Genomic DNA, 24,169 nt, shown 5'->3' on the forward strand with positions numbered 1-24,169 from the left:
ACTAGGTGAGAAAGAATAAGAGCAAATAACTTCCAAAGGAATCAATTGTTACCTTTCTTGCAAACAAAAAGAAAAACTGACAGTAAGTAATATTGGATATTAAGTGATTTAAGTAAAACCCAGGATTGCTTTTAAGAATAAAAGAAGTGAATTAGAGCATCAAGGAACAAAATCTCCAACAGAAAAGCCATGAAAGCAGTTGCTGTGACACCAACATCCTAATAAAAAGAGAGAACCAAGATGTTACCAGGGAAGTTTCGCATAAACTCACTTATGAGGAAGGAAATTCAGGGAATTTGTAGCTCAGATTATAGGTCAATAACAATAGTCCTCCAAGATGTATTATGATCATCTCTTAAGGGAGAAGCCCAGAGCATATGGGGTTCTAATGGTGAATATAGATAATCAGCTGTAGAGCAAGAGTCTCCCATGGCTTCCTGCTTCCTGAAAAGTGGTAGCCAAAGCCAGAGCTACAACTTCAAAGAGAGAAGGAGCCATACGCTTAGCCAGTCATAGATGCAGCCCAATTTGTGGAAGCCACAGCTATAGCAGGGAACTTAACCACAGCCCAGGCCTCTGTAGCAAGAGTTCCATAGCTGTAGTCAGCTCTATAGTTTCCTTAGTAGTTTTCACACACGGTTTTGGTTGTTGAGGTTGTCCTTACGTAGCGAAGACAATTACCTTGCCAGAGGATATTTTACATGCTCCCAGCATAGTTGGGACCCATCATACTTGTCATGTTATCAGCTAATTTGCAGTGCCTGTCTGATTAATTGTGGACTCCTGGATTTAGGGCATAGCCTCAGAGGCATTGATGAGATTTCCTTTGTTTAGCCACATCTAAACCAATTGCAAACCATTAATGTGAAGCAGTTGTACCATCTTCAAAGCCCAACTTCCACCAGCTCATCGAATTATCCTTTTAAAACCAATCTTTATAATAGAAAGCAGCATTTTCAATAGCCTAGCTCTGGCCTGTTTCAGTCAACCAATAATTTTTACTTCTTTATTGACAATAAACAGGTCATGATAGTCTAATTTAAACTTGATCTTCTTTCTGCTTCAAAGTTATGAGGTCTCCTTCAGAAGTTCTCCTCCTGATTTTCACATCACTGCTAATTTGCTACTAAAATCAAAGAAAAAATTTTCTGAGTGCCATGAAACTGCTCATAGACAGTCAATGGTTTGAAATTCTGGAATGCCAGACCTGATAAAACTAGACCATTCTTTCTCACATCAGTACATTTTAATCACACTATTTAAAACATTACATATTATTTCTGTAGTTTAAATTAGATCCTGAATCCAGTGCAATTCCAGGGTAATATTTAATTTCAATTATGAAATTTCATTTTCATAAATTATTCTTTAAACTTCAAGATTTTGGTATATGTAATTCTGTCTTGAAGATAAGATAGGAATGTCTTTATTTTAGTATGTAATATTGGTTAAGATATATTTTCAAGGGACTTAGATTTCCAAAAGCAGAGAATTCTTGAGAAAATACCTCAGATTTTAAGTTTAGAGCTAAACTACATGACTAAATCAAATACACCTCCAAATTTAGTTTCATATTAAAATGATCTCCTGAGAAGCCTCTAGAACATAGTAGATAGGCATATAGCTTTTTGGAATCTCCTCTCTGAGTTCAAAATCTTGAATTTGCCACTTTTAGTTGTGTGGCATTAAGCCTATTGCTTTACCTCTTTGTGCTTCATTTAACCATCTGTACATAGGATGGTGATTATTTTACTTAATCTCAAGGTATTTTTCAAAATCCATAGAGTGTCACTTCCTTGATCAAATGGGCTGATGAAACTGAGGCTATTACTAAACAAATAAAAAAAAAGTCATTTGTGGATTGCATAGTTTCTGTGATCATAGACTCTCATGGAATTAAACTTAGGCTTTCATTGAGCAAGAACTTTAAAAGCAGGTCAAGGATGTGTCACTCCGGGAACCTGGTTTAATTGTGAAAATCTGGATACAACAACACTGTAATCTTGGCTATGAAGGCTTCATGATGACCAGTGACATAAGAGATTTATGAGGGTTTTGTTGTTGGTAGTGTTTGTGGTTAATGCAAAAATAATTTGCAATGATGGCAAATAATTTGTGATGATTGCCTGTACTTTGTCACACCTACTCCAGAGGAAGTATAAAAGGTCTTGCAGAGAAGGTGATATTCATATTCAGGACAAACTCATCCTCTCTCACACTTCAACAGACAACTCCTGACACCATGGTCTATTTTGGCAACTGCTGTGGAGGACTGGGCTACGGCTATGGTGGCCTGGGCTGTGGCTATGGCTATGGAGGCCTGGGCTGTGGCTATGGCTATGGTGGCCTAGGCTATGGCTATGGCTGTGGCTATCGTGGCTATGGTGGTTATGGATATGGCTGCTACCGCCCATTTTCCTATGGAAGCTACAGATATGGCTGCTACCGTCCATCTTGCTATGGAGGATACTATGGTGGATGCTACTGAGAGATATAATTGAGCTGTTGAGTTACTGGATGTGTCCAACTGTGAAGCACCTGCTCTTGGTTATGTTCTTCTCCTCCAGTGTCTGCAATAGCAACAATCTAACTTTAGGCTATCAGGAAGAAACTACAGATGTCATCTTTTGGCTTTATGTGCAAGATTATAAAGAATATTTAAAAAAAATCATTTAAATGATTCTTGTGATATCTTAGTAACACTTTCAATAAATTTAAACTGTTTTCAAATGTGAATTGTTTCTTCCTTATTTCGGCATCATTTTCTCTTGGTAATGATTGAAAAAGGGAAACTTCTTCTCTGCTACAATACTCTAAGAGCAATATGGATTAAATAACATTCACGATGATCAGTTTCTTGAAAAGGGGACTTAAGTTTGTTGTGGCATTGCCTCTCATACTCAATATTTGACTGTTGCAATTGTCCTTTGTCCAATTTTCATATGCCAAATCTCTGTATTTTTAAGTTTGAATTTTTGTCCTTCCACATAATTATAATAACAGCTGAACTTCCATGTGTATATAATTGACTGTGTCCTGATGAAATTGTGGCTTCTTCCTAAAAGAACAAAGACCTAAAAATCAATTATTTCTAAATTAAATGTTCTTTTGATAAATCTGTAACCACTGCAACCTTCTACACATGATGATATTTAATCATTAGTCTATTTGCTAAATTTTCTAACTACTGAAAGTGCCACACAAAACTTACCAAATGGATTGTCTTCCTGACAAAGACATGTTCAAGTTCTAATTTCCAGTCCTGTAAACTGGATCTTAGAAGATCTTAATAGTTAAATGAGGCCAAAGTGAACCACAGTGTGGATAGGAAATTGCATTTTTAAATATGATTTTGAAAATGGCATTAGCTATGATGAGGCCAGACTGAAGCAGGGTGACCTTAATCCAATATGACTGGCGTCTACAAGCAGAGGAAATTTGAATACAACAATAGCAGAAAAGAATAGAGGATAAATATTGACATATGTTGGATACTGAACTTGAGTTGTGGATAGCTTGTAAGCCACCAACAGTACACTTCATACTTCATAAATGCATTCCTGAAAACGCTTTGATTTTAAAATTCTAATGTCAAAAATTGAGAAAATAAGATCCTGTTGTTTAAGCCAACAAGACTTTGCTGTTTTTATAGAAGCTCAGGCAAAACCTTAGGTAATATTCCTGTTTCCCTTCATGACGTTTATTTTCCTCTGTTTTTGCCTGTTTCCATATACCTTAGATTTGGATATTTAGGTGAGCTACATTGTGGTTGTATTTGTAATTTCTTCCTGACATCATCTGAAGGAGTTTTTTTTGTTCCCTACCTTACAGGTTTAATGGATATTCCGTAACTAATTGAGCAAATCGTGTGAGTCTGCTAATGCATCAAAATTTTCTGAGTACGTATTTTCTCCATATCTATCAAAAGAAAAAAAAATTCAGAGTAATGAAATTACAAGATCAGTCATTTGAAGGTTAATTTATAATAAAACTTATTTGTCATTTTAACCTTCAGAAAATGGCAAACGATTTCCCAAATTATTGATAAATTCATAGTCATTTTGAAATAGTAATATGTTGAAATTGCAAATATTATTATTCTTTAAGACCAAGAATTTTGTGAGACAATACTTTAAAAATTGTAAAAATATACTCATTTACTTTAAAAGCCAGGTCATAAGATTAAGGACATTGGTTAGTCATAAATTATTGGAAGGCATCTTATTTTTTCAATATAGAAAATATTTTAATCCATATTTTCCTCTTGTAAACTGGAATTTTCTCAGATAGTTTGCTCTAATTATGATAGCCTATGCTATGAACAGGAAATCAAATAATATCAAAAGCATAATATCATCAAGATGATTTGCAAGGTTCAGCACCTATGCCAGTGTCTGGCAGTAGTAAGGATTTGTTTGTTTGTTTGTTTGTTTGTTTTGTTTTTAATAAAATGAATGGATGGAAAGTAAATGCATTAAAAAATAGGGCTGAAAAGTCTTTGCCGATGTTTTCTCTTACTTATAATATGTTACAATTAGGTGCATCTGAACAAGCTGTCTATTCACTTGTGTACACATTTATCTCTCTTCAGAGTCTCACTATCCAAATGATTCTACTTTTGCCAAATGGAATTGATGATATCCTTCGAGGGATCTGTGCAGAAGGAAAGAGGAATTCAGTAACACTGGAAGATAGTGGGCTTTGACTCAACCATCTTTCACCCTACATCATTTGGTCATGAATACATTGAAAACAAATAACCTACACTGATACCTCAGATGATTTTGATGGAAGAACTGGATTGTGCATTTAAGATTGCTTAATAAATTGTTTAATAATATAGAGCAAAATTAACCATTTGTACACAGAGAAAACTCCATTAATTCTCATACGTTATAATAATACATTTAAGATGTGGTACTGTGTGTTTACCACTGCTTCAGGAGGTCTTAATAAATTGTTCTTTAATTTTTTTCCTACCTCTTTTGAAGACATAAAATCTCATTTTCCCACCAATTCTAACTCATCTCCAGAAGCAACCACCAATATTTAATGGGAAAATGAAATTCCAATCAATGACATTATAGTGTGATGAACCCATTTTGTGATTTATATTTATATTATTTGGATTTCAAAATGTATGATATTTTCCCAAAATATGAATGTAGAAATAGGTATATAATATAAACACTGCTGGATAAGTGAATATGTTTGACAAGACTCTCACAAAAAAATTGGCCAAACAAAAATTTAGTTGTGACAAAATTCTATATAGTATTTGAAAATAACTTCAAAAGGTATGAAATGAAACATTTTTCTCCGATATGATAAAAATTTATGTTTCAAAGTCTCAGCAACAAATGTAATATTTTCACTGCTTTCCATTTTCCCATTATTTCATAATTTACTTATGTTCATGTATTATTGTCATTTTATTATTTTAATGTAAATACTGTCATATGGGGAAACACATTATCATAAAGAATTTACATAATTTTAGAAACAGCACACGTAATGTCATAAATATATTTGTTAAATGACTGAATGAAGCTGACACACTTGTGTAAATGTTTCTCTAGATTTTCATAATTTTTCATAAAGATGCATATGTTTTACAATATTATCTACCTGGCAATCTCCAAATTCCCAATTATGAGTTAGCAATCATTGTGCAAAATGTCATCCCACAACTTAGTGACTTAGGTCTATTTACTGTTGCTTGTGCATCTAATGGTTAGTGAGAAGGTTATATGGTCTTGACTGGCTTCATTCTACATCTACAATGATTACAGATCAAGTAGGCAGCTTTATTACTTAGGGTGGACCATCTCATTCATGTAGGGTATGACAACTATACTCTAGAAAATACATGTTCTGGTAACCACTGCCTTTATATCATTGCTACAAGTCACATAGGTATACTTTAGTCCACAGATGCATTTCCCCCTTATGTTTGTTCATTACTCAATTTTGAGGATTTGGGGATGGTGATGCCCACTCTGTTACTGATTGAGAGGGGGCTTAGATCTCATAGACAGATGGATGAAACAGTCGTTTGCAGATACTCTTTGTTTTTTTAGATGGGCATTGTCAATCACCATCTTTTTGCTAGTTGTCCTGGTCAAATCCAATGAACTAGAGAGAAGGTATTACAACTCTGCTGAGATTTAGGGCTCATCTGGCATATCAACAGACAGAAGATTTAAGTCTCTGGGACATATATTTTATGAGTATAGTGCTAATTATAGGTTCAAATAAAAGTGGCAGAAAAGCCATGCGTAGGAAAATTATAAATGGGTCTAACTGTAACTCTGTTACATTAGGGAACATATATTCCAAGGTAAGGTCCAATGATGGGGTGCCAAGTTCCTGAGATTGTCTGCCCTGTCTTTTGTCTTGATGTTCTGTCCTCCACATGACCAATATTTTCATGCTTACCCCTTAGATTTTACATGTTTTTCCCTACCCTGATTTGAAACAGACAGGATTTTTAACCCATTGTCTTGTGTACATATCTGTTCATGTCTGTACATATCTACCATATCTAAACTGCATCATTCAGTATCAAAACTCATCTTTCTCTGTTTATTGTTGTTCCAACAATAAGCATGATATAAAAATCTCTGAGTCATAAAAACTCATTTGTATTTTCAATTTCCCCCTTTTGATCAATGTCTTTTTCAAAATACATCTCTAGTTGGCACTTGATAATAATCCCTGAGTACCAGGTAGACTCATCCCCAGAAGTCATGTCCCACTTGGGGGGAAGGTAGTGAGTTCAAATGCTGCGTTTGGCTTACAGAGATGCCACATTTGAGCACTGAAGACACGTTCATAAGGTAACTCTTAGGCAATCTATAATATTATGTTGTTCCAATTTTGCAAGAACAAACTTCATAAGTGCAGCAATCAATATCAAGGCCCTGATTTATTGGTTTGTTCTCCTTCACTGAGATTTACTGTAGGGATTCTTGCCATTCAATTAAAGAACAAAGCAGGACTTCCCAGTAAGGGAATTCAATATTTTTTGGCTATTGCGTGGGTCTCCACCCACTGAGACAATACCACATGACCACTTGAATATATTCATATTCCATCGAGGCATGCCTATATAGACACCTCTGCACACATCTCTCATCACCAAACTGCACATCAGTGATCCTCCTCTACCACAGTTGCAACACTTCTGAAATCCAAAACCTCCCCTAAAACAAAGCCAAAGAAACTGAAAACAATAAAATAAATAAATAAAATGCAAACCTAAATAATTTTAAAAATTCTATATCATTCATCACTTAAGATATATTAACTTTTATTTTAAATATGTTCTCTTTTGTGTGACAATTTCCTTTCTATAGTCTCCCAGCCCTTATTTTTTTAACTTTATTTTCAAAGAAGTTTTAGGTTACAGAAAAGTCACAGAGAAATATAAAATTATGCACATAAACTCATCCCCTAAATCTAAGTGTCTTGCCTCAATCCATGGAGGGTAGGAAAAGAACACCTTCTCTGGTATGTTCAAATGGTTATCTAAATTCAACCCTATAATAGTTGCCTCTAAGTGAAGATAACCTTAGAATTACCACTCTTCAAAAATGATAGCTGAGGTAAATCAAACTGGTACAAACATTAACTATGCCTCCATGAAAAGTAAACACTAAGAAAAGATACAGTAATTTCAATGCCATAATATTGAATTTAATTCCTATAAATTATAAAAAATGAGGAACCATCACTTTGTAAGAGAAAATATTCAAACTTATTTCCAAAACTGAAGTTGATGATAAACATCAGCCCACAAATTCTAATGCTCTGAAATGTGAAGCATGAAAAATATAATTAAAAGCATACCTACTCATATTTCAACTCCATTGAGTCATATACAAAGAGAAAAGCTTAAAAGTAACCAGAGAAAACAGACACAATTCATACCAAATATAGTAAGAATGACAGCATGCTTACAGAGAAAAAAGAATGGAATCAAAAATAATATCTAATGACATTTTTAGATAGAAAATAACTATAGGCATAGAGAACTATGTAGACAGTAATAATATGAAAAAAATGAAAATGAACTGATGTCTTCAGACAAATTAAGATTGGTAGAAAACATTGCCAGCAAAACTGTAGCAAAAGGAAAAAGTAGAGATACTCTGTGTGATATTTTAAGACTGTATGCCCACAAGAAAATCATGTTCTTAAATGTGATCCATTCCTGTGAATGTGAAACTCTTGTGGATGGGACATTTGATTATGCTACTTCAGTTAACGGCCTTTTGATTATTACTTCAATTAAAATTTGCCCACGGTGTGGGCAACATTTATAGATGGGCTGAATATGGACAGAGAAATCAAAAGAAAACTACAGAAGCTGAGAAAGAAAGTCAGAAGCAAGAAGCTGAAGAAATGAAGACTAGAGAGAAGCGAGAGACAAGCAGATGCCATCATGAAACTTTAAAAGTAACTGATGGCAGCCAATGTAAGGAGAAAGCATTAATTTATAATGCCTTGATTTGAACATTTCTCACAGCCTCAGAACTGTATACTTGCAAGTTAATAATTGCCCACTGTGAAAGCCAACCTATTTCTGGTACGTTGCTTTCAGCATCTTAGCACTCTAAAACATTCTGAAAGAAGGAAAATGATTGAGACAGAAACATGAATATTTACAAAGGAATCAAATGCAAATGCACCAGAAAATAATTCATAGATGGTGGAACAAAGAGCTTCAAAACTCCTATTAAACAGGCAGGGAATTTCTGAAACAATGGAGGCCACAAGAACACTGTGCAGCATCAGGGAAGAGTAGAAGTGAGTACCTGATAAATTATGCAAATAACAGTGCATTGCTCTTTCCCCATGGTGGCTTCATAATGCCCATCTCACACTCTCATGTCCCTAGTGACAGAAAGGGGCATAAACATCCTTTTCCCCAAGAACAGGTGTGGGCATAGCTCATCACAATTCATAGTTTGGGATTAGCAATTTTGTGTTTGGGTGGTCATTGTTCCAATCTACCTAAGGCAAAAGCATGATGAAGTAGACTTCAAGATTCTGTGGGGGAAAGAACAGATAATAACTCAAATCCATATAAATAATGAAGACAACAAGTTACTATAATTAAGAAGTTAACATAATTATGTTTATAAGTATAGACTTGCTATTCTATCTTCTTCCAGCTCCTTTTAAAGACATAATACATAAAGAATAATTGCTCAATGTATTTTTGGGATAGTAACATATTGTTGTAATAAAAGTTTCAAAAATAGCACATAAAAGGTGAAGACATAGTAGCACCATACAGAAGTAACATTTTTGTACTTGACTTGAATTAAGCTGGTATAAATCCACTGTAGGCTCTCATCAATCAAGCTGAATATGCTAAGCCTTAGAGCAACCACTAAGACAATTAATAATGAAATAGTGAAAAACAAATTTAGAAATTTTACAGCATGTATATATTGAAGTATTCATTCTGTTTCTCTCTTCCTCTCCTCTATTTCTGGGACTACAAAGATCTGAATATTGAAAACTTGTTAATTTCCCACAGTTTCCTGAAATTTTGTTCATTGTCATTTTCTGTCTATTTGCTCTCTCTTATTAAGTTTGGCTGAATTATATTGTTGTTTATCTAACCAGGTTCACTCATTTTATCCCATCATTTCCATTCTTTTATTGAGCCCACACAATAAGAGTTTTTTAAATTTCTCTTTTCCTATTTTTCAGTTTTATAAGTTACTTTTGGTTCTTCTTTTAATGACTATTTCTCTGCTGAGTTTTCCAAATATTTCATTTGCTTCAAGAGAAGCATATTTATTGTGGCTACTTCAGGAGAATTTCCTCATCATATTTTTTTCGGCAGTTTTAAAATCTTCATCAAACATTTCCAACATCTTACTACCTAGTTTTAGTAGGAGTTGGTTTCTTTTTCACTTTCTTGTTGTGATTTACTTAGTTCTAACTCTGATGACTAATATTTGATGTTTCCCTGGAAATTTAGACTATGATGGTAGGGAAACCTGGGTACCATTTATATGATTTATTAATAAGGTATCATGTTAAGGTTTAACATGTTTGTCTTGATTTACTTTTGTGGATTATGTTTTTGAGAGCAGCTTAATTTTCAGAGCTTTTGTATTGCTGGTTTTGGCTTCTTCGCCTACACTGTGTAGTGGAAGTTCCCCCTTCTACCTCCTTTTGATGCCTAAGAAGTTGAGAAGCGTTTCTCCAACTGACATTGCATGATGGTAGGAAAATTTGGTTGAATCTTGATACTAGTGCCTGGAGATTCCCTGATGTCTCTGGGATGAAAGGAGAAACTTGGACCCACCTGTACAAAGAGGCCTCCTGGCCTATTAGATAACACACAGTTAAATAATGTATGAATTACAGAGAAATCACATAATAAATTAGACAATAATGAAATAATTTGAGCTGTTTAGCAAAGATAGTGCAATATACAAAATATGTTGAATATCACAAAGCTGCAATTAGAGGATATCCCATACCTTGTATTAAACAGGAAATATGATTAATGAGTGATATAAGAATATTCTTTAAAAAATTAGTGTAAAGAAGAAATAGAAACCAAAGTAAAGAGAAGGAAGGAAACAAATGTGAATAAATAAAAATTAACATCAAATTCCAAATGCCCATGAAAAGCAGTTAGTAGATTGAACAGATAAATAAATTGGATAAGTTATAGGTAGAATATGAAAAATATGAGAAATATATGAACTAAATATATTGTGTAAACTCCATGGGAATATAGGTCACTAGAAAATTAAAGGAGTGTAGAGAATGAGAAGTTGAGGTGTAATCTGTGCAGAATTGGTAAAAAAGTTGTTTGTATATCTTTGGAAATGAATATAAAAAGATGAAAGCATATCATGGTGTTTGTAACTAGCAGAGCTATTAGGTGGGTATGACAGTGATTGAAAGGGAAAGTCTAAGGTCATGATATTACTATAACAAAAGCTAAAAACCAATGTTTAAGAGAGTAAAACATCACGTAAAACATGGATATGGGAATATCACATACATAAGACTGTTTTTACAAAATATAAATGCAAAAATACTAGAGAGAAGGAAAAAGAATAGCAGCTATGTCTACGAGGGAAAGCATAGAGAAATCGATAGGTGATGAGTTTTGTTCCTTTTTTGTTTATTATTATTATGGGAATAATAGTGCTTTAATAATGATTGAAATGACAAATGCACAAATATGTAATTATACCAGATACCACTGATGGTACATTTAGGATAGATCTATGCTTTATTAAGATGTATCAGTTAAGTTCTTTTGTTAAAAAAAAATGAGAAAGCATACACATTGCCAATAGAATAATGAAAGCCTTAAATAACACCATGATTCTAAAGGAATATTATGAACTACATTATACTAATAAATTCCATAACCTTGAAGGAACAGAAAAGCTCCTTTAAATGCACACATTAACAAAATTGAGTCAAGGAGATATGAATAGCTCTATTTATATTTTTGTATTGATAACATAAAGTCTTTCTGCAAAGAAACCTCTAGATCCATATTCCTCAATGGTGAATTCTATCAAATATTTATGTAATAGACATTTGAGTAATTGAAGGAAATAGCAGCAACCTAGAAACTTATCTTGCAATATTTTGTCCAAAAGCAATACTGAACAAAAAGAATAGAAAAAACAAAGATACACGAAATCTACATGCACTTCAAAAGCAAAAGACAAAGTAGGCCCAAGGTCAAAAAAATAAATAAGCAATTCCATCACAGAATTTCTCACATTTTTGTCCCATCCACGTTCTGCCATAAGATTAAAGTGAATAAAAGCTGAGAGAATAAAATTTCAGGGAAGAGAGCAGGGCAGCTAGCACCAAGGCCTAAAGTCTACACAGGAGCACTGACGGGCAGTCTAAGTCCACATGAAGGTAAATAATACTTTTAATCAAAGTATCTTGATGAGAGAATAAATGAATAGATAATTGCAAAGAAACCAAAAAATATGATTTTGTGATATTTTTCAAAACTCAAAGTTTCTAGGGAAGGAAAGTGTATAAAAGAAGGAAGAAGTTATCTTTTGAAATTAGCCAATGAATGGGAAAAAAGGAAAAGATAATCTCAAGCTCAAAGGAAAGAATGTAAATCAAATTGGAAAGTGCATAATCTATTTCATCATCACTAAAATAAACCTACAGAAAGTCACTAAATCATCTAGAATTTATTATTTTGGGAAAGAGTGTTCCTTATATTAGGAATTATGTAAGAATATTAATAAAAAATACAAGTATCTCACACCACAAGCAAAAATAAATAAATAAGAAAAGGTTTAACAATTGCTCACAGAGATACCAAAAGAAAAAAGAAAAAAAGAAAATGAATTCATTATACATTAACTGAGGAAAACGTCTCTTGTAAAAAGAATATTGGGGCAGAGGAAAACACTAAAATGTCATTTAACTTGGATTAATTTATATTAAGGCAAGCCTGGGAGGATAAATCACTCTGATTTAAGAATTTTAAAACTAAGAAAAGAAATAGAAATTTAAAAAACAAATGAAAAGTAATTCAATTCAGAGAATAAAAAAATAAACTTGACATATGAAATGAATAAGATATAAAAATATTACACTAAGAAGAATGAACTAAAATAAAAATTTGGTGTTATAAAAAGAAGTATGGTTAAACAAGAAAGGGAATGCAAATGAGATAAAAAGTTTAATTACATATTAGGCAGAACTTAGTGGGAAAGAATGGCAGGCAATGAAGGAACAGCATTCGTTATTAGTCTCTTGAAGAAGAAATGCAAACAGTACAGTATAAACACCATTTTTGCAATTGACTAAAATAAGTAATGGAGCAAAACAAATATTTAAAACTATAACCTAAAAATTTTCCAGAAAATAAAGAGACCTGATATTATTCATGGAAAGCAACCAACCTTTGCCAGAGAACACAAATCTAGAATTATCAATTATAATACATATACTCTTAAATTATTTGATTTCAAATTTAAGAATTTCTCAAGGATTTCAGACAAAAAACCTCAAATAATTTATTAAGGGAAAATTATTTAGCTGAAACAAAAAAGATTTTTTAAAGCAACATTTAAAAAGAAACATAGGGAGGAACATTTGAAAGATCCTACTGAAAGAATATAGTAACTTTACATCTAGCCAAGCTGTCCTTCAGGTACCGATGCCCTAGAAACAATTTTCAAAATACAAAAGGTTACAGAATTCTGCATTCACAAGCCCATATTGAGCAAACTATTAGGTGTTGATCTTCTTCCAAATAAGGATTAATAAGGAAATATCAGCCTGTTATTGGATATAGATTATAGATAGATATATAGCTTAAATATAGATATAGATATAGATACAAATGTAGAGGTAGAGGTAAAGAGAGAGAGAGAGAGAGAGGGAGAGAGATGTAATAGCCATGTGTATGTGTGTAGGCAGGTTTGTGTAAGTAAAACCAAATTAGAAGTGACTACCAGATTAGAACACGCTTATATTCTGTGACAAATAGCATAATGGAAATAAAAGCCAAGGAGGAGAGAGAAAAGAAAATAATATAAAATAAGTTATTTGAGTTTTTATGGACAAGAGTGGAGGTTTAAGAAGATGAATATATGTTGGTAAAAGATAAAATTTTAAAGAAGGGCATTAGACCTATTTAAGGTACGATTGTAGATAATAGAAAAAAAAAACTATTTGCCATACAAATACCATTTTAGTTGTGTTTTTTTCCCTTAATTAGAAAAGTTATGGGTTTATAGAAAAATCATGAATAAAATACAGGATTTCCATATCTTACCCTATTTTTAACTCCTTGCATTGGTGTGAAACACTTGTTACAATTGAGAGCACATTTTTATAATTGTACTATTAACTATAGTCCATGGTTTAAATTATGGTTCATTATGTAGTATAGTCCTATTGTTTTTATTACTAAATTTATTCTCTTATCATATATCAATCTAAAATTTCCCCTTTTAATCATACATAATTTAGTCCTGTTAATTAGGTTCACAATGTTGTGCTACTATCTTCCATTACTAAATCATTTCCTTCACAAATACCAATTTTACAATTGGGTAAAACATAAAGATCATTAATATATTTATTGGTTGTATCAATGCATGTGAGTGCGTTTAATGAATCTGCTAAGGGAAATATTTCCCATTGGGCACAAAAAAGAAGAGCTAAATATTTGTTATATTTACACACATAAAACAACATGATTCAAAATGCAAAAATTAAGGCATGGAAAATTTCACACATGGACGTTTAAAATAGACTCAGACGACTTAATGGAAAAATTCACCATAGTGCTTTATACAATGGTTTTGGCATGTGGGAGTGCAGGTGACTCCAATTTGCACAGTTTCCCGGGAGAAGACAGTGTATTTGGCACCCACTCCCCCAACAGCTGATTTGCAAGATAAAACTGAGCAACTTGTTGCCTCCAGGATTTATGGCATAGACTCACATCACAGGTGATATTCTTTCTTTAGCCACAAATGAACCAATTGCAGGCAATTAATAAAAATCAATTGTTTCTATTTCAAGAATACCACGACAAAACCAGGTCTTTATCTTTCTAAAGCCAGTCTTTATGGCAGAAGCATTTTCCATGGATTGTCTGACCTGCTTTAGTCAACTAATAATTTAACCTTCTTTATGTTGACTTTCAACACTGCATGGTAGTCTAAATTAATCTTGAGATTCTTTTTGCCCTGAAACCATATATTTTCCTGGATAAAATCACCTCCTCATTTTTACATCATTGATAGTTTATTACTAAAATCAAAACAAAAGATATCACTGAGTTTCATAAGACTCCTGATAGAAAGTCAATATTTAAAATTCAGGGTCACCAGGACTGGAAAAAATGAAACTTTTGTTTACTCTTACACCAATAATTGTTTTATCACACATTTAAACCTGCTAAATACATTCCAATGGTTTAAATTTTAAGTCCTGAATCCAGTGCTAGGATCAGGATAAAATGTAATTTATTTGTGAGGTATCATTTTCATTAAATAATTTCATTTAAACTTGAATGTATTTTTATGTTTATTTTCTGCAAGAAGGGGAGGACAGGCATTTCTTTGTTGTAAAAAGTAATTCTGCCAAAATATATTTTCATGGAAATCAGTAGATTTTCATGAACAAATAGGGAATTCTTAACAAAATATCTCAGACTAGAAAAACATGTTAAAACTGGCAAATATTATGGCATTTAAGTTTGGAGCTGAGTTGGATGACAAAGTCAAATACCCTCCATGTTTACGTGCATAGTAAAATGCCTTCGTGGGAGCCAACAGAACATGGTAGATGAGAGCCAATGTTCTGAAATCAGCTCTCTGGGTTCAAATCTTAACTCTGCAGCTTTCGATGTGTGATAATAAGCCTATGACTTTAGATCTTTGGCTCTCAGTTGCCCCACCTATAAGCAGCATGTTAATGATGGTAGTTACCTTCCAAAGAAAATTTGAGAATACAAAGGAAGGCATTCCCTAGTCCACATGGGGGTGATGAAATTAAGGATATTAGTAAACAACAACTATCAAAATAAAAGAATCATTTGTGGATGGCAAAGACTCTTGATTATAGAGTCCTTTCATGGAATTTACTTAAACTTCAGTGACCAAGAGCTTTAAAACCAGGTCAAGAATGTGTCATTCAAGGCACATGTTTGATTGTGAAAATCTTGACACAGTAAAACAGTAAACTTAGCTATGAAGGCTTTACATTGTCCAATGACTCAAGAGATTTATGACAGTTTTGTCGTGGTATTGTTTGGGGTTAAAAATAATTTAAAATGAGGGCAACATTGTATGAGGTTTACTACACCTACACAGAGGAGTATAAAAGGTCCTGCAGAATTGGTGATATTCACATTCAGGGAAATCTCACCCTCTCCCACACTTGAACCTCAACTCCTGACACCATGGTCTTTTACGGCAACTACTGTGGAGGACTGGGCTATGGCTATGGTGGCCTGGGCTGTGGCTATGGCTATGGCGGCCTGGGCTGTGGCTACGGCTATGGTGGCCTAGGCTGTGGCTATGGCTATGGTGGCTTGGGCTGTGGCTATGGCTGTGGCTATCGTGGCTATGGTGGTTATGGATATGGCTGCTACCGCCCATCTTGCTATGGAGGATACTGGCCATATGGATTCTATTGAGCCCCAGATCTACTGCATTTTCCACCTGTGAAGGTCATCTTATCCAGTGCCTGCAAAGAGCAACCATCAAACCCTAGTTTACAAAGAAAGAATTACAGTATCATCTCCTTGTTTCTATTCCTATATATATTTAAATTCTCATAAAGAATATTTTTAAAAATTCAGCAGACATTTTCCTTTGCTATCTATGTAATTCTTTCAATAAATTTAAAGTCTTTTTATATATGATTGGTTTTCTGGCTTATTTCACTACCTTTTGCTTGTGAATGATGGTAAGTGTAACTTTGGCATAGTTATTCTCCCAAAAGGCTAATGAGGCTTAAAAGGCCAGTCATGATGATCTGTTCTTCAGAAAGAAGATTCAAGTGTGTTATGTCTTATCCTCTCACATACAATATTTGAAAATTTTATTAATAATTGTCTTTATCCAATTCCCTCATGCCAGAACCTTCCATCTTTTTATTTTAGTTTTTTCTTTTCCTACATTTAACAGAAATCTGTAAGCAGAGGATATTTGGATAGAAGTTGGAGTTCAGTCCTCAGGAGAAATATTGTCATGTATTGGAGCTAGAATTTGAGTTGTGGAATAACCACAATCCACCATTGAATAGTATACTCTGCAGAGAATGGATGGCCTAGGAACCTTTGATTTTGTACTTCTAATTTATTAAATTGTGAAAATATAATTTTATCTTGATCACACCTGAAAATCTTTGGTATTTTGTATAGTAGCACTGAAAATTTAGATCATACTATTTCCCATCATCATATTTTATGTCCTTCTGTTTTGTATCTTTCCCTTTACCCTTGTATTAGATATTTAGATATGCTTTCATATGATTGTACTTGGATATTGCATTTCATACCCTTCTGTGTTTAAGACTCATCCCGTATCTGACTGAGGACACAAACTGGGTCTGCACATTGTGGTTGCCCTTGATATTCTCTAAACAAGGTAATGACCGCAAGACAAAATAAGTACATCCAGCTTAAGAAATTAGATCCTGACTTTCATAGAATGGCAGGAATAAATATTATATTTCCAACTTCTAGTTTGAAGATATAAAAATGTATTTTTAATTGAATACAAATGTCCTCCAAACCTATGAGAGGAAAAAAATTAAAACAAAGAATTATAATAGCAGTCAATTGAAGGATCAATTACATTTAAAACTGTCAGTTTGGCCTTCAAGAAATGGAAAATTTTTGCCCAAATGATTGATTAAGTCTTAATCTTTTTGAAATATCAATGTGCTGACATTGCAGACGTTATTCTTTAAGATCAAAATGTACTGCAAGGAGTTACTTAGAAAATTGTAAATGTATATTAACTAACATCAAAACCGAGTCCTAATACTAATTAAGGGTATTTGCCAGCAATATTTTATTAGAAGTTTAAGATCTGTGTAAAAGTTGCCTCTTCATATGTCCAAACATTTCTATCTCTACAGAATATCAATACACAAACATTTCAATTTCTCTAAGAGATGACGGATATGATCATTTCAGGTGTCAATTCAGAAGGAAAGAGGAATTCAGCAGCAGTGGAAAGTACTAAACTTTTGACTCCAATGTGTGTCACCCTTCATTCTTATGCCAATTAATAGATGGAGAAAAAGCATACTATACAGAACTTTTTCTTTTTCAATTGAAGAAATAATGGGATTGCGCAGTTAAAATTGCCTAATAAACTACTGATATAGAGCAAGGTTACATTTTTATATACAGTGAGGGAAACTCGATTAATACCTTCATATATCATAAATAATAATTTGATGAGTGGTGCTGCATACATACCATTTGTGCAAGATACCTTAATAAAGTGCACAAGTATTGCATCCTCTTTCAGTTTCACACTATCTCTAATTTCCAAAATTTCATACATTTATTGTTGGTGAAGAGCAATTCCATTATGAAAATAAAAGTTTATTTAAACAGGAAAATTTGGAGCCTGTAAGCCTGTGACAGGTTGAATTTTGTAAATCCCAGAAAAATACCATGTTCTTAAACTCATTCATTCATGTGGGTGTGGGGTCTTTTGACTGCATTAAATTCAATTAAGGGGCTTTTGATTAAATTACCTGGTAAGATAACTTTAGGGCTTTTGATTGGCATACATCAGTGAGGATGGAGCCTGCTTGGGTAGCCATCCTCATGCGAGGCCTGATAAAAACACAGACACAGAGGGAGAGACAAGCAGAAGAAAAGGGAGCTCTGATATTTTTGATCATGCTGTGCCAGAGATGACTTTGAAGATCACTAGCAGCCAAGCTTTAAACGTGAGTCCCACAAGAGAATGGGTCAACAGAGCTGTTCAAGCTTGAAGACACAAGTCATATGCCTGATACCCACAGCTGAACTCAGGAAGAGAGCAGAGTGGCTAAGATTGATGAGGAGTTCCAGAAAGAGACAAGTCCTATGCCTAGTTGTCCACAGCTGTGCTGAAGCTACTGGTACAGGGTAGATTCTGGAAGGGAAGGCAGAGACCTCAGCAGAGATGTCTGCCTTCTTGCTTGCAAGAAGCAAGAATGAAAGTCATCTATTGGTAACCCCTAGGATCACAGTAGCTTAATTTGAAGATGAGCATCTCTGATGGTGCCTTGATTTAGACTTTTCATAGCCTCAGAACTAAAGTTTTTACCCAAAATCAAGTCCCCATGATAAAATCCATCCCATTTCTGGTACTTTGCATCAGCAGCCCTTGGCAAGGTAATACAATGCTGCTGAAAGAGGACATAAAAAATTTCTCTTCGTGCACAAAGAACAATGTATCTAGTTGATTCCCCAGCCTAAGAAACACCTGTCATATTGCACATGGGTTTAGTTCTGCTATTATTGTTCAGCTATCCTATGGGTACTACCCTCCGTATCACCCACCAGGAAATTGAAAGTGTAGTAGACTCTAGGAACCTATCAGGATGAAAATGAAGAAGGCAAGAGAAACAACTCTGCTAGGAACATTGATGTAAAACTTCCTCTTTACAGATATCTAGGTCAGTTGGGTTTGATTACACTGTGACAGAAAAATGAAAAAATAACGTAAGTTTCTAACAACATACTTTCAGAATATTTAGAAACATCTTTAAATTAATGAAAAAAGTTGAAGTAATTTTCCTTACCTAAATACTCAGGTCATATTTGATTATGGAGTTGGAAGTGATCATCAAATAAAGTCATGAAAAAAAGTATCTATAAGGTCTTGCATGTTCATGGAATTTCATGGTACCTGGTCAAATATATTAAATGTCCTCATACAGAATTCACATAGCATGTACAAGATTTTTCAAAATAAATACAAACTTCTTGCTAAGGCTGGAGACTAGATTGTGAGAACTTATGCATCATAAAAATAAATAATTAGGGCTCTGAGAAGCACACTTCACCTAAAGAAAGAGAAGATTCATTTTGAACTCTACTGCAAAATTGTCTGAAATATGAGATCAATATTGTCTGTGTTTGGCCCATCCATGACTGGTTATACATAAAGACCCTATGAAGATGGTGACATTCAAAATCAGAAACTGATTTCATTCTGTTCAATTCAGCTTTCCACTCCTGACAACCTGTGCTACTACAGCAACTATTACAGTGACCTGTGCCATGGTTATGGTTTTCCTGGATATTATTCTGCCTCTGCTATTGTGAGTAGGGTAGCTGGAGATACAGCTACTGATGGTCATATGCCGTGGAAGATACTGGTCCTATGGATTCTAAGGAAAGATTTCTAAAACATTTCAGAATATTGTACTCTGTCCTACAACTCAAAAATCCTGTATGATTCTTCAGGTAATTATATTGTCAAAAACTCAAATTCATACTTTACAAACACTGACTTACATAAGACAATGTTTGCTTTTAATCTAACTTACAGAATGATTTTGTCATGCAATAATTGGGTTGTGACAGACTTATATTCTGTATTTGAATATACAGAATACACATATACTTCTTGAAGTGTAACATGAAAAATTTATGCCCAAAATATAAGAAATCATATTTCAAAATCTCAGTAACAAATATAACAAAATGATTCTTTTTATTTGTTCTTGTATTACTGTCTTATTTTTTATTTTTTGAATGAAGAACAATCATATTAGGGATACATTAATATTTATTTATCATATGATCCATTTCCCAGAACAATACACATACTACAATAGCATACAAATATTTGTTATATGACTAAATCAGTCTGACAAAATTGTAAAAACGTGTTTCTGAATTTCTGAAATTTTTCAGAAAGGAGCATGTGTTTTCAAATACATCAACCTCACCATTTCCAGATTCTCAATATATTAAATAGCAATATCTATGTAAAAATTCATATCAAGTCCTATTGCCTTAAAACCACTCCTTATTTATTCTGAGAATAATGATCATTGAGTGGTTGTCTGCCCTTGACTGGCTTCATTGCAAATCTACAAACAGCTAAAGATCAGGTATGCAGCTTTCTAATATAGAGTGGACTGTCTAAAATATTTGGGGCAGAGGACTCTCAGCCTTTCTTCATATAGTCTTGAAGCATCTGGAATGCTAGGTCATGCCTATTCTCATGCAAATTAGGCATGTTTCCAAAAGAGTGAGTAGAAATTCCCAAGATATTTTGAGGCCCATGCTAAGAGATGACACTGCCATACTCTTCTTCTAGCAAAAACAAACCACAAATCAAGCACACATTCAAGTTGTTGGAAAGGTTCCATTCCTTGTTGGGAAAGCTTCAAAGCCAACTTGTAAGAGCCATAGATACAGGGAAAAGTAGTCACTTTGCATCAATTTAGCAAGTAATCTATCAAATGTGGTAATAGTATTATGTGTTGTTGTTTTTTCATATAACTTCTTGGATGTGCAGAATTGTTGTGAGAAAATATTCAGCAAGAGGATAAGATAATAGATGCTGGCATATTTTATGGTTCAGATTTTCATAGAAATGTCAAACTTACAATTTAACTATATAATTCAAATTTAAAATGAATTTATTAGTACATTATTTATGGATTTACCCATCTTGAGAAATAAGGTGAGTATAACTTCATTTTAAATATTAGTGTATTTGGTAAGGAAATCAGAATAACTTCTATACATTGTAAGCAGAAAATAGTGACTATTAGTCATTGGTATTTGAGAAGGTAATTTTGAAGTAATCCCCACTATCTCTCACAATTTCTAATGGATATTATAGTCATGAAAGTCCTGGAATCATGAGGAAAGAAGATTCAAATAGTGCATGATTCTGAGGGAAATATCAATAGGATGATGCAAAACCTTACCTTACCAAAAGACATGACTCTCTCCATTTTGCAACACCACTCTGGTTTGATCTCTTCTACCTTTCATTTTTTCTCACAAATATCTCAAATCAGATAGAAATAAACTTAAAATCCCAGGATAATATTCAAGGAAACCAAGTTCATGGAAGTTGTGAGGTAGGGCAGAAATGGCACTGTGCTGTCGAAATATAATCAACCACAGGTGAATATGAAGAAAATCCAATACACAACTTATGGCATTATGATTAATCTTCTTTGGACCAGGTCCATTGGAGGACACTACCTTTTAGAACCTCTAGGACAAGTGCAAGTCGTAAGAGGATCCTTAGATTCAGTCAAGATATTCATGGGAGCATGGTTCAACCTGTGCTCAAATTATTTTAATGGGACTTCTTAGAATATAAGAAAGATTTTAACAAAAGTTTAACTTTTAAAATTGGTTTTCTACCAACACAATTGTTGGGGAGATGGAAATAAATTAAGAAATATTAATATGTAAGGATATCTGATTCTCAGGATTCAAGTAAAATATAGAAACAATCAATTTAACAGATATGTTAATTTATGATCAAACTAAAGACAAAGAAATGTTGGCTTGAAAAATCATAGAAATGAACCTAAATTACTTTAAAATGAACAATGATAAGAAATGTTAATTGGAGATGAATTGCTTGCCTTTAATTTAATAGATTTGACAAATCACCAGAGTTATCTAAAGTAAAGTCCAAATTACATGAATCCATTCCCTACCAAAAATAAATTCAAGAGAGGGTAGCATTTCAACAACTCCATAGCATTTAAATTCTGGCAAGGCTCTTACAATAGTCGACAAAAGAAAATGTTCCTATGTGGGATTTTTCCCATCTATGCAAGCATAGTTCAGCATAAGAAAATAAATTAATGTAATACACCATTTTATTAATAAACAAGCTCATGCTCATCCAAATGTTACAGACAAGGCATTTGAGAAAATCCAGCACCCTTTCTTAATAAAAAGCATTTAGAACACTAGGAATAGGAGGAAATTTGTTTAACATCATAAAGGCATATATGAAAAATCCACAGATAATAACCTACTTAATAGTAAAAGATTGAAAGCTTTCCCTCCAAGATCAGAAACAAGATAAGATATCCACTGTTGACATTGTTGTTCCAAATTATACTGGAATTTCTAGCCAGAGGAATTAGGCAAGATAAAGAAATAAAAGGCATCCAGTATTTGTGTCTAGTTTCTATCACTTGGAATAATTCTTTTTTTTCATAATTGATGAAAATTTATTCATATATTTCTTTTAACTAAGGTCTTAGGTTCTTGGGAGATGGTGTTTCTTTTCGGAAAATCAAAAATGCTTTAATATTGATTGTGGTAATGAATGAATAATTCTGTGATTATACCAAATGCTATAGAGCATAAAATTTGGATGGATTGTATGGAATACAATTCAGAATGTACCAAAGGCATAATATAAGAATGAGGATTATAAACAACTAGAAAAAAAAATAGGACAGCTTCTTGAGGATCTCAAGTCACACAATGGTTTCTTATACATTACTCCAAAAGCACAAGCAAGAAAAGAAAAAGTAGAATACTTGGACCTCATCAAAATTAAACTATTTTAATCATCAAATGACTTAATCATGAAGATGAAATATAACCTATGGATGGGGAAAATATTTGGAAACCACATATCTGATCTGGATTTAGTATTAAGAATACATAAAGGAATCCTACAACTCAAGCCTAAAAAATAAAACCCAAGTACAAAATGAGTGAAAACCAGGGATCATTGGAAGATGGAAAAGGAAGATCCAGGACTCAGTCCTTCCACCATAACCATAAAAATGGTTAATTAGGCAGGCATTGTTTGAAACAATTCCAGAGGATACTATACATCATCCAAGAAAGAGAGGGAGGAAGAGGGTAAAAAACTAGTCTTTACATCAGAAGGATTTGCCGTGGACTAACTCTGACATGCTCCAGTCAACCAATAATCTTAACATTTTTTATATTGACATTCAACATACACAATAGTCTAAATGAATTGTGAGCTTCTTTTAGCTCTGAACCAATTTATTTTCTTTTAGAATTTCTGCTCCTCATTTTCACATCACTGGTAGTTTAATATTAAAAACAAAAGAAAGATATAACTGAGTTTCATGAGAATGTTGATTGTTAGTCAATAGTTTAAATTTCTAAAATACTAGGACTGAAAACTGAAATTTTCCTTCTCATTTATGTAAATAATTCTTTTATCACACATTTTAACATCCTAAATGTATATGCCATGGTTTTAAATCTGTGTCCCAAATCTAGCACTAGATTCAGGATGAAATTTTGATGTATTCATGAAGTATCCTTTTCAGGAAATAATTTTGCTTAAACTTGAATATATTTTGATGTTTGTTTTCTACCTAAAAGTTGAGGAGAGACATGTCTTATTGTAAAAAGTAATTCTGCCAAGATATATTTTCATGGAACTTAGTAGATTTTCATCAACAAACAGGAAATTCTTGAAAAAATATTTTAGACTAGAGAAAAATGTTAAAAATGGCAAATATTATAGCATTTAAGTTTAGAGCTGAATAGATGGCAAAATGAAATACCTCTCTAAACTTACGTGCATAGTAAAATGACCTCATGGGTAGCCACCAGAACACAGTAGTTAAGAGTAAATGTTCTGAAATCAGCCCTCAGGGTTCAAATTTTAACTCT

General features: G+C 33.3%; 1 protein-coding gene across 1 annotated transcript; it reads left to right on the forward strand.

Moving 5' to 3' along the window:
* Nucleotides 1–15,952: 15,952 nt before the first annotated feature.
* Nucleotides 15,953–16,189, forward strand: LOC101427947 (keratin-associated protein 20-2-like). Its single transcript, XM_004468627.2, has one exon. It carries the CDS (start codon nucleotides 15,953–15,955, stop codon nucleotides 16,187–16,189), a length of 237 nt encoding a protein of 78 aa, XP_004468684.1.
* Nucleotides 16,190–24,169: the final 7,980 nt, after the last annotated feature.

The sequence above is a fragment of the Dasypus novemcinctus genome, chromosome 4, assembly GCF_030445035.2.
Source record: "Dasypus novemcinctus isolate mDasNov1 chromosome 4, mDasNov1.1.hap2, whole genome shotgun sequence".
In the NCBI taxonomy this organism is placed as follows: domain Eukaryota; kingdom Metazoa; phylum Chordata; class Mammalia; order Cingulata; family Dasypodidae; genus Dasypus; species Dasypus novemcinctus.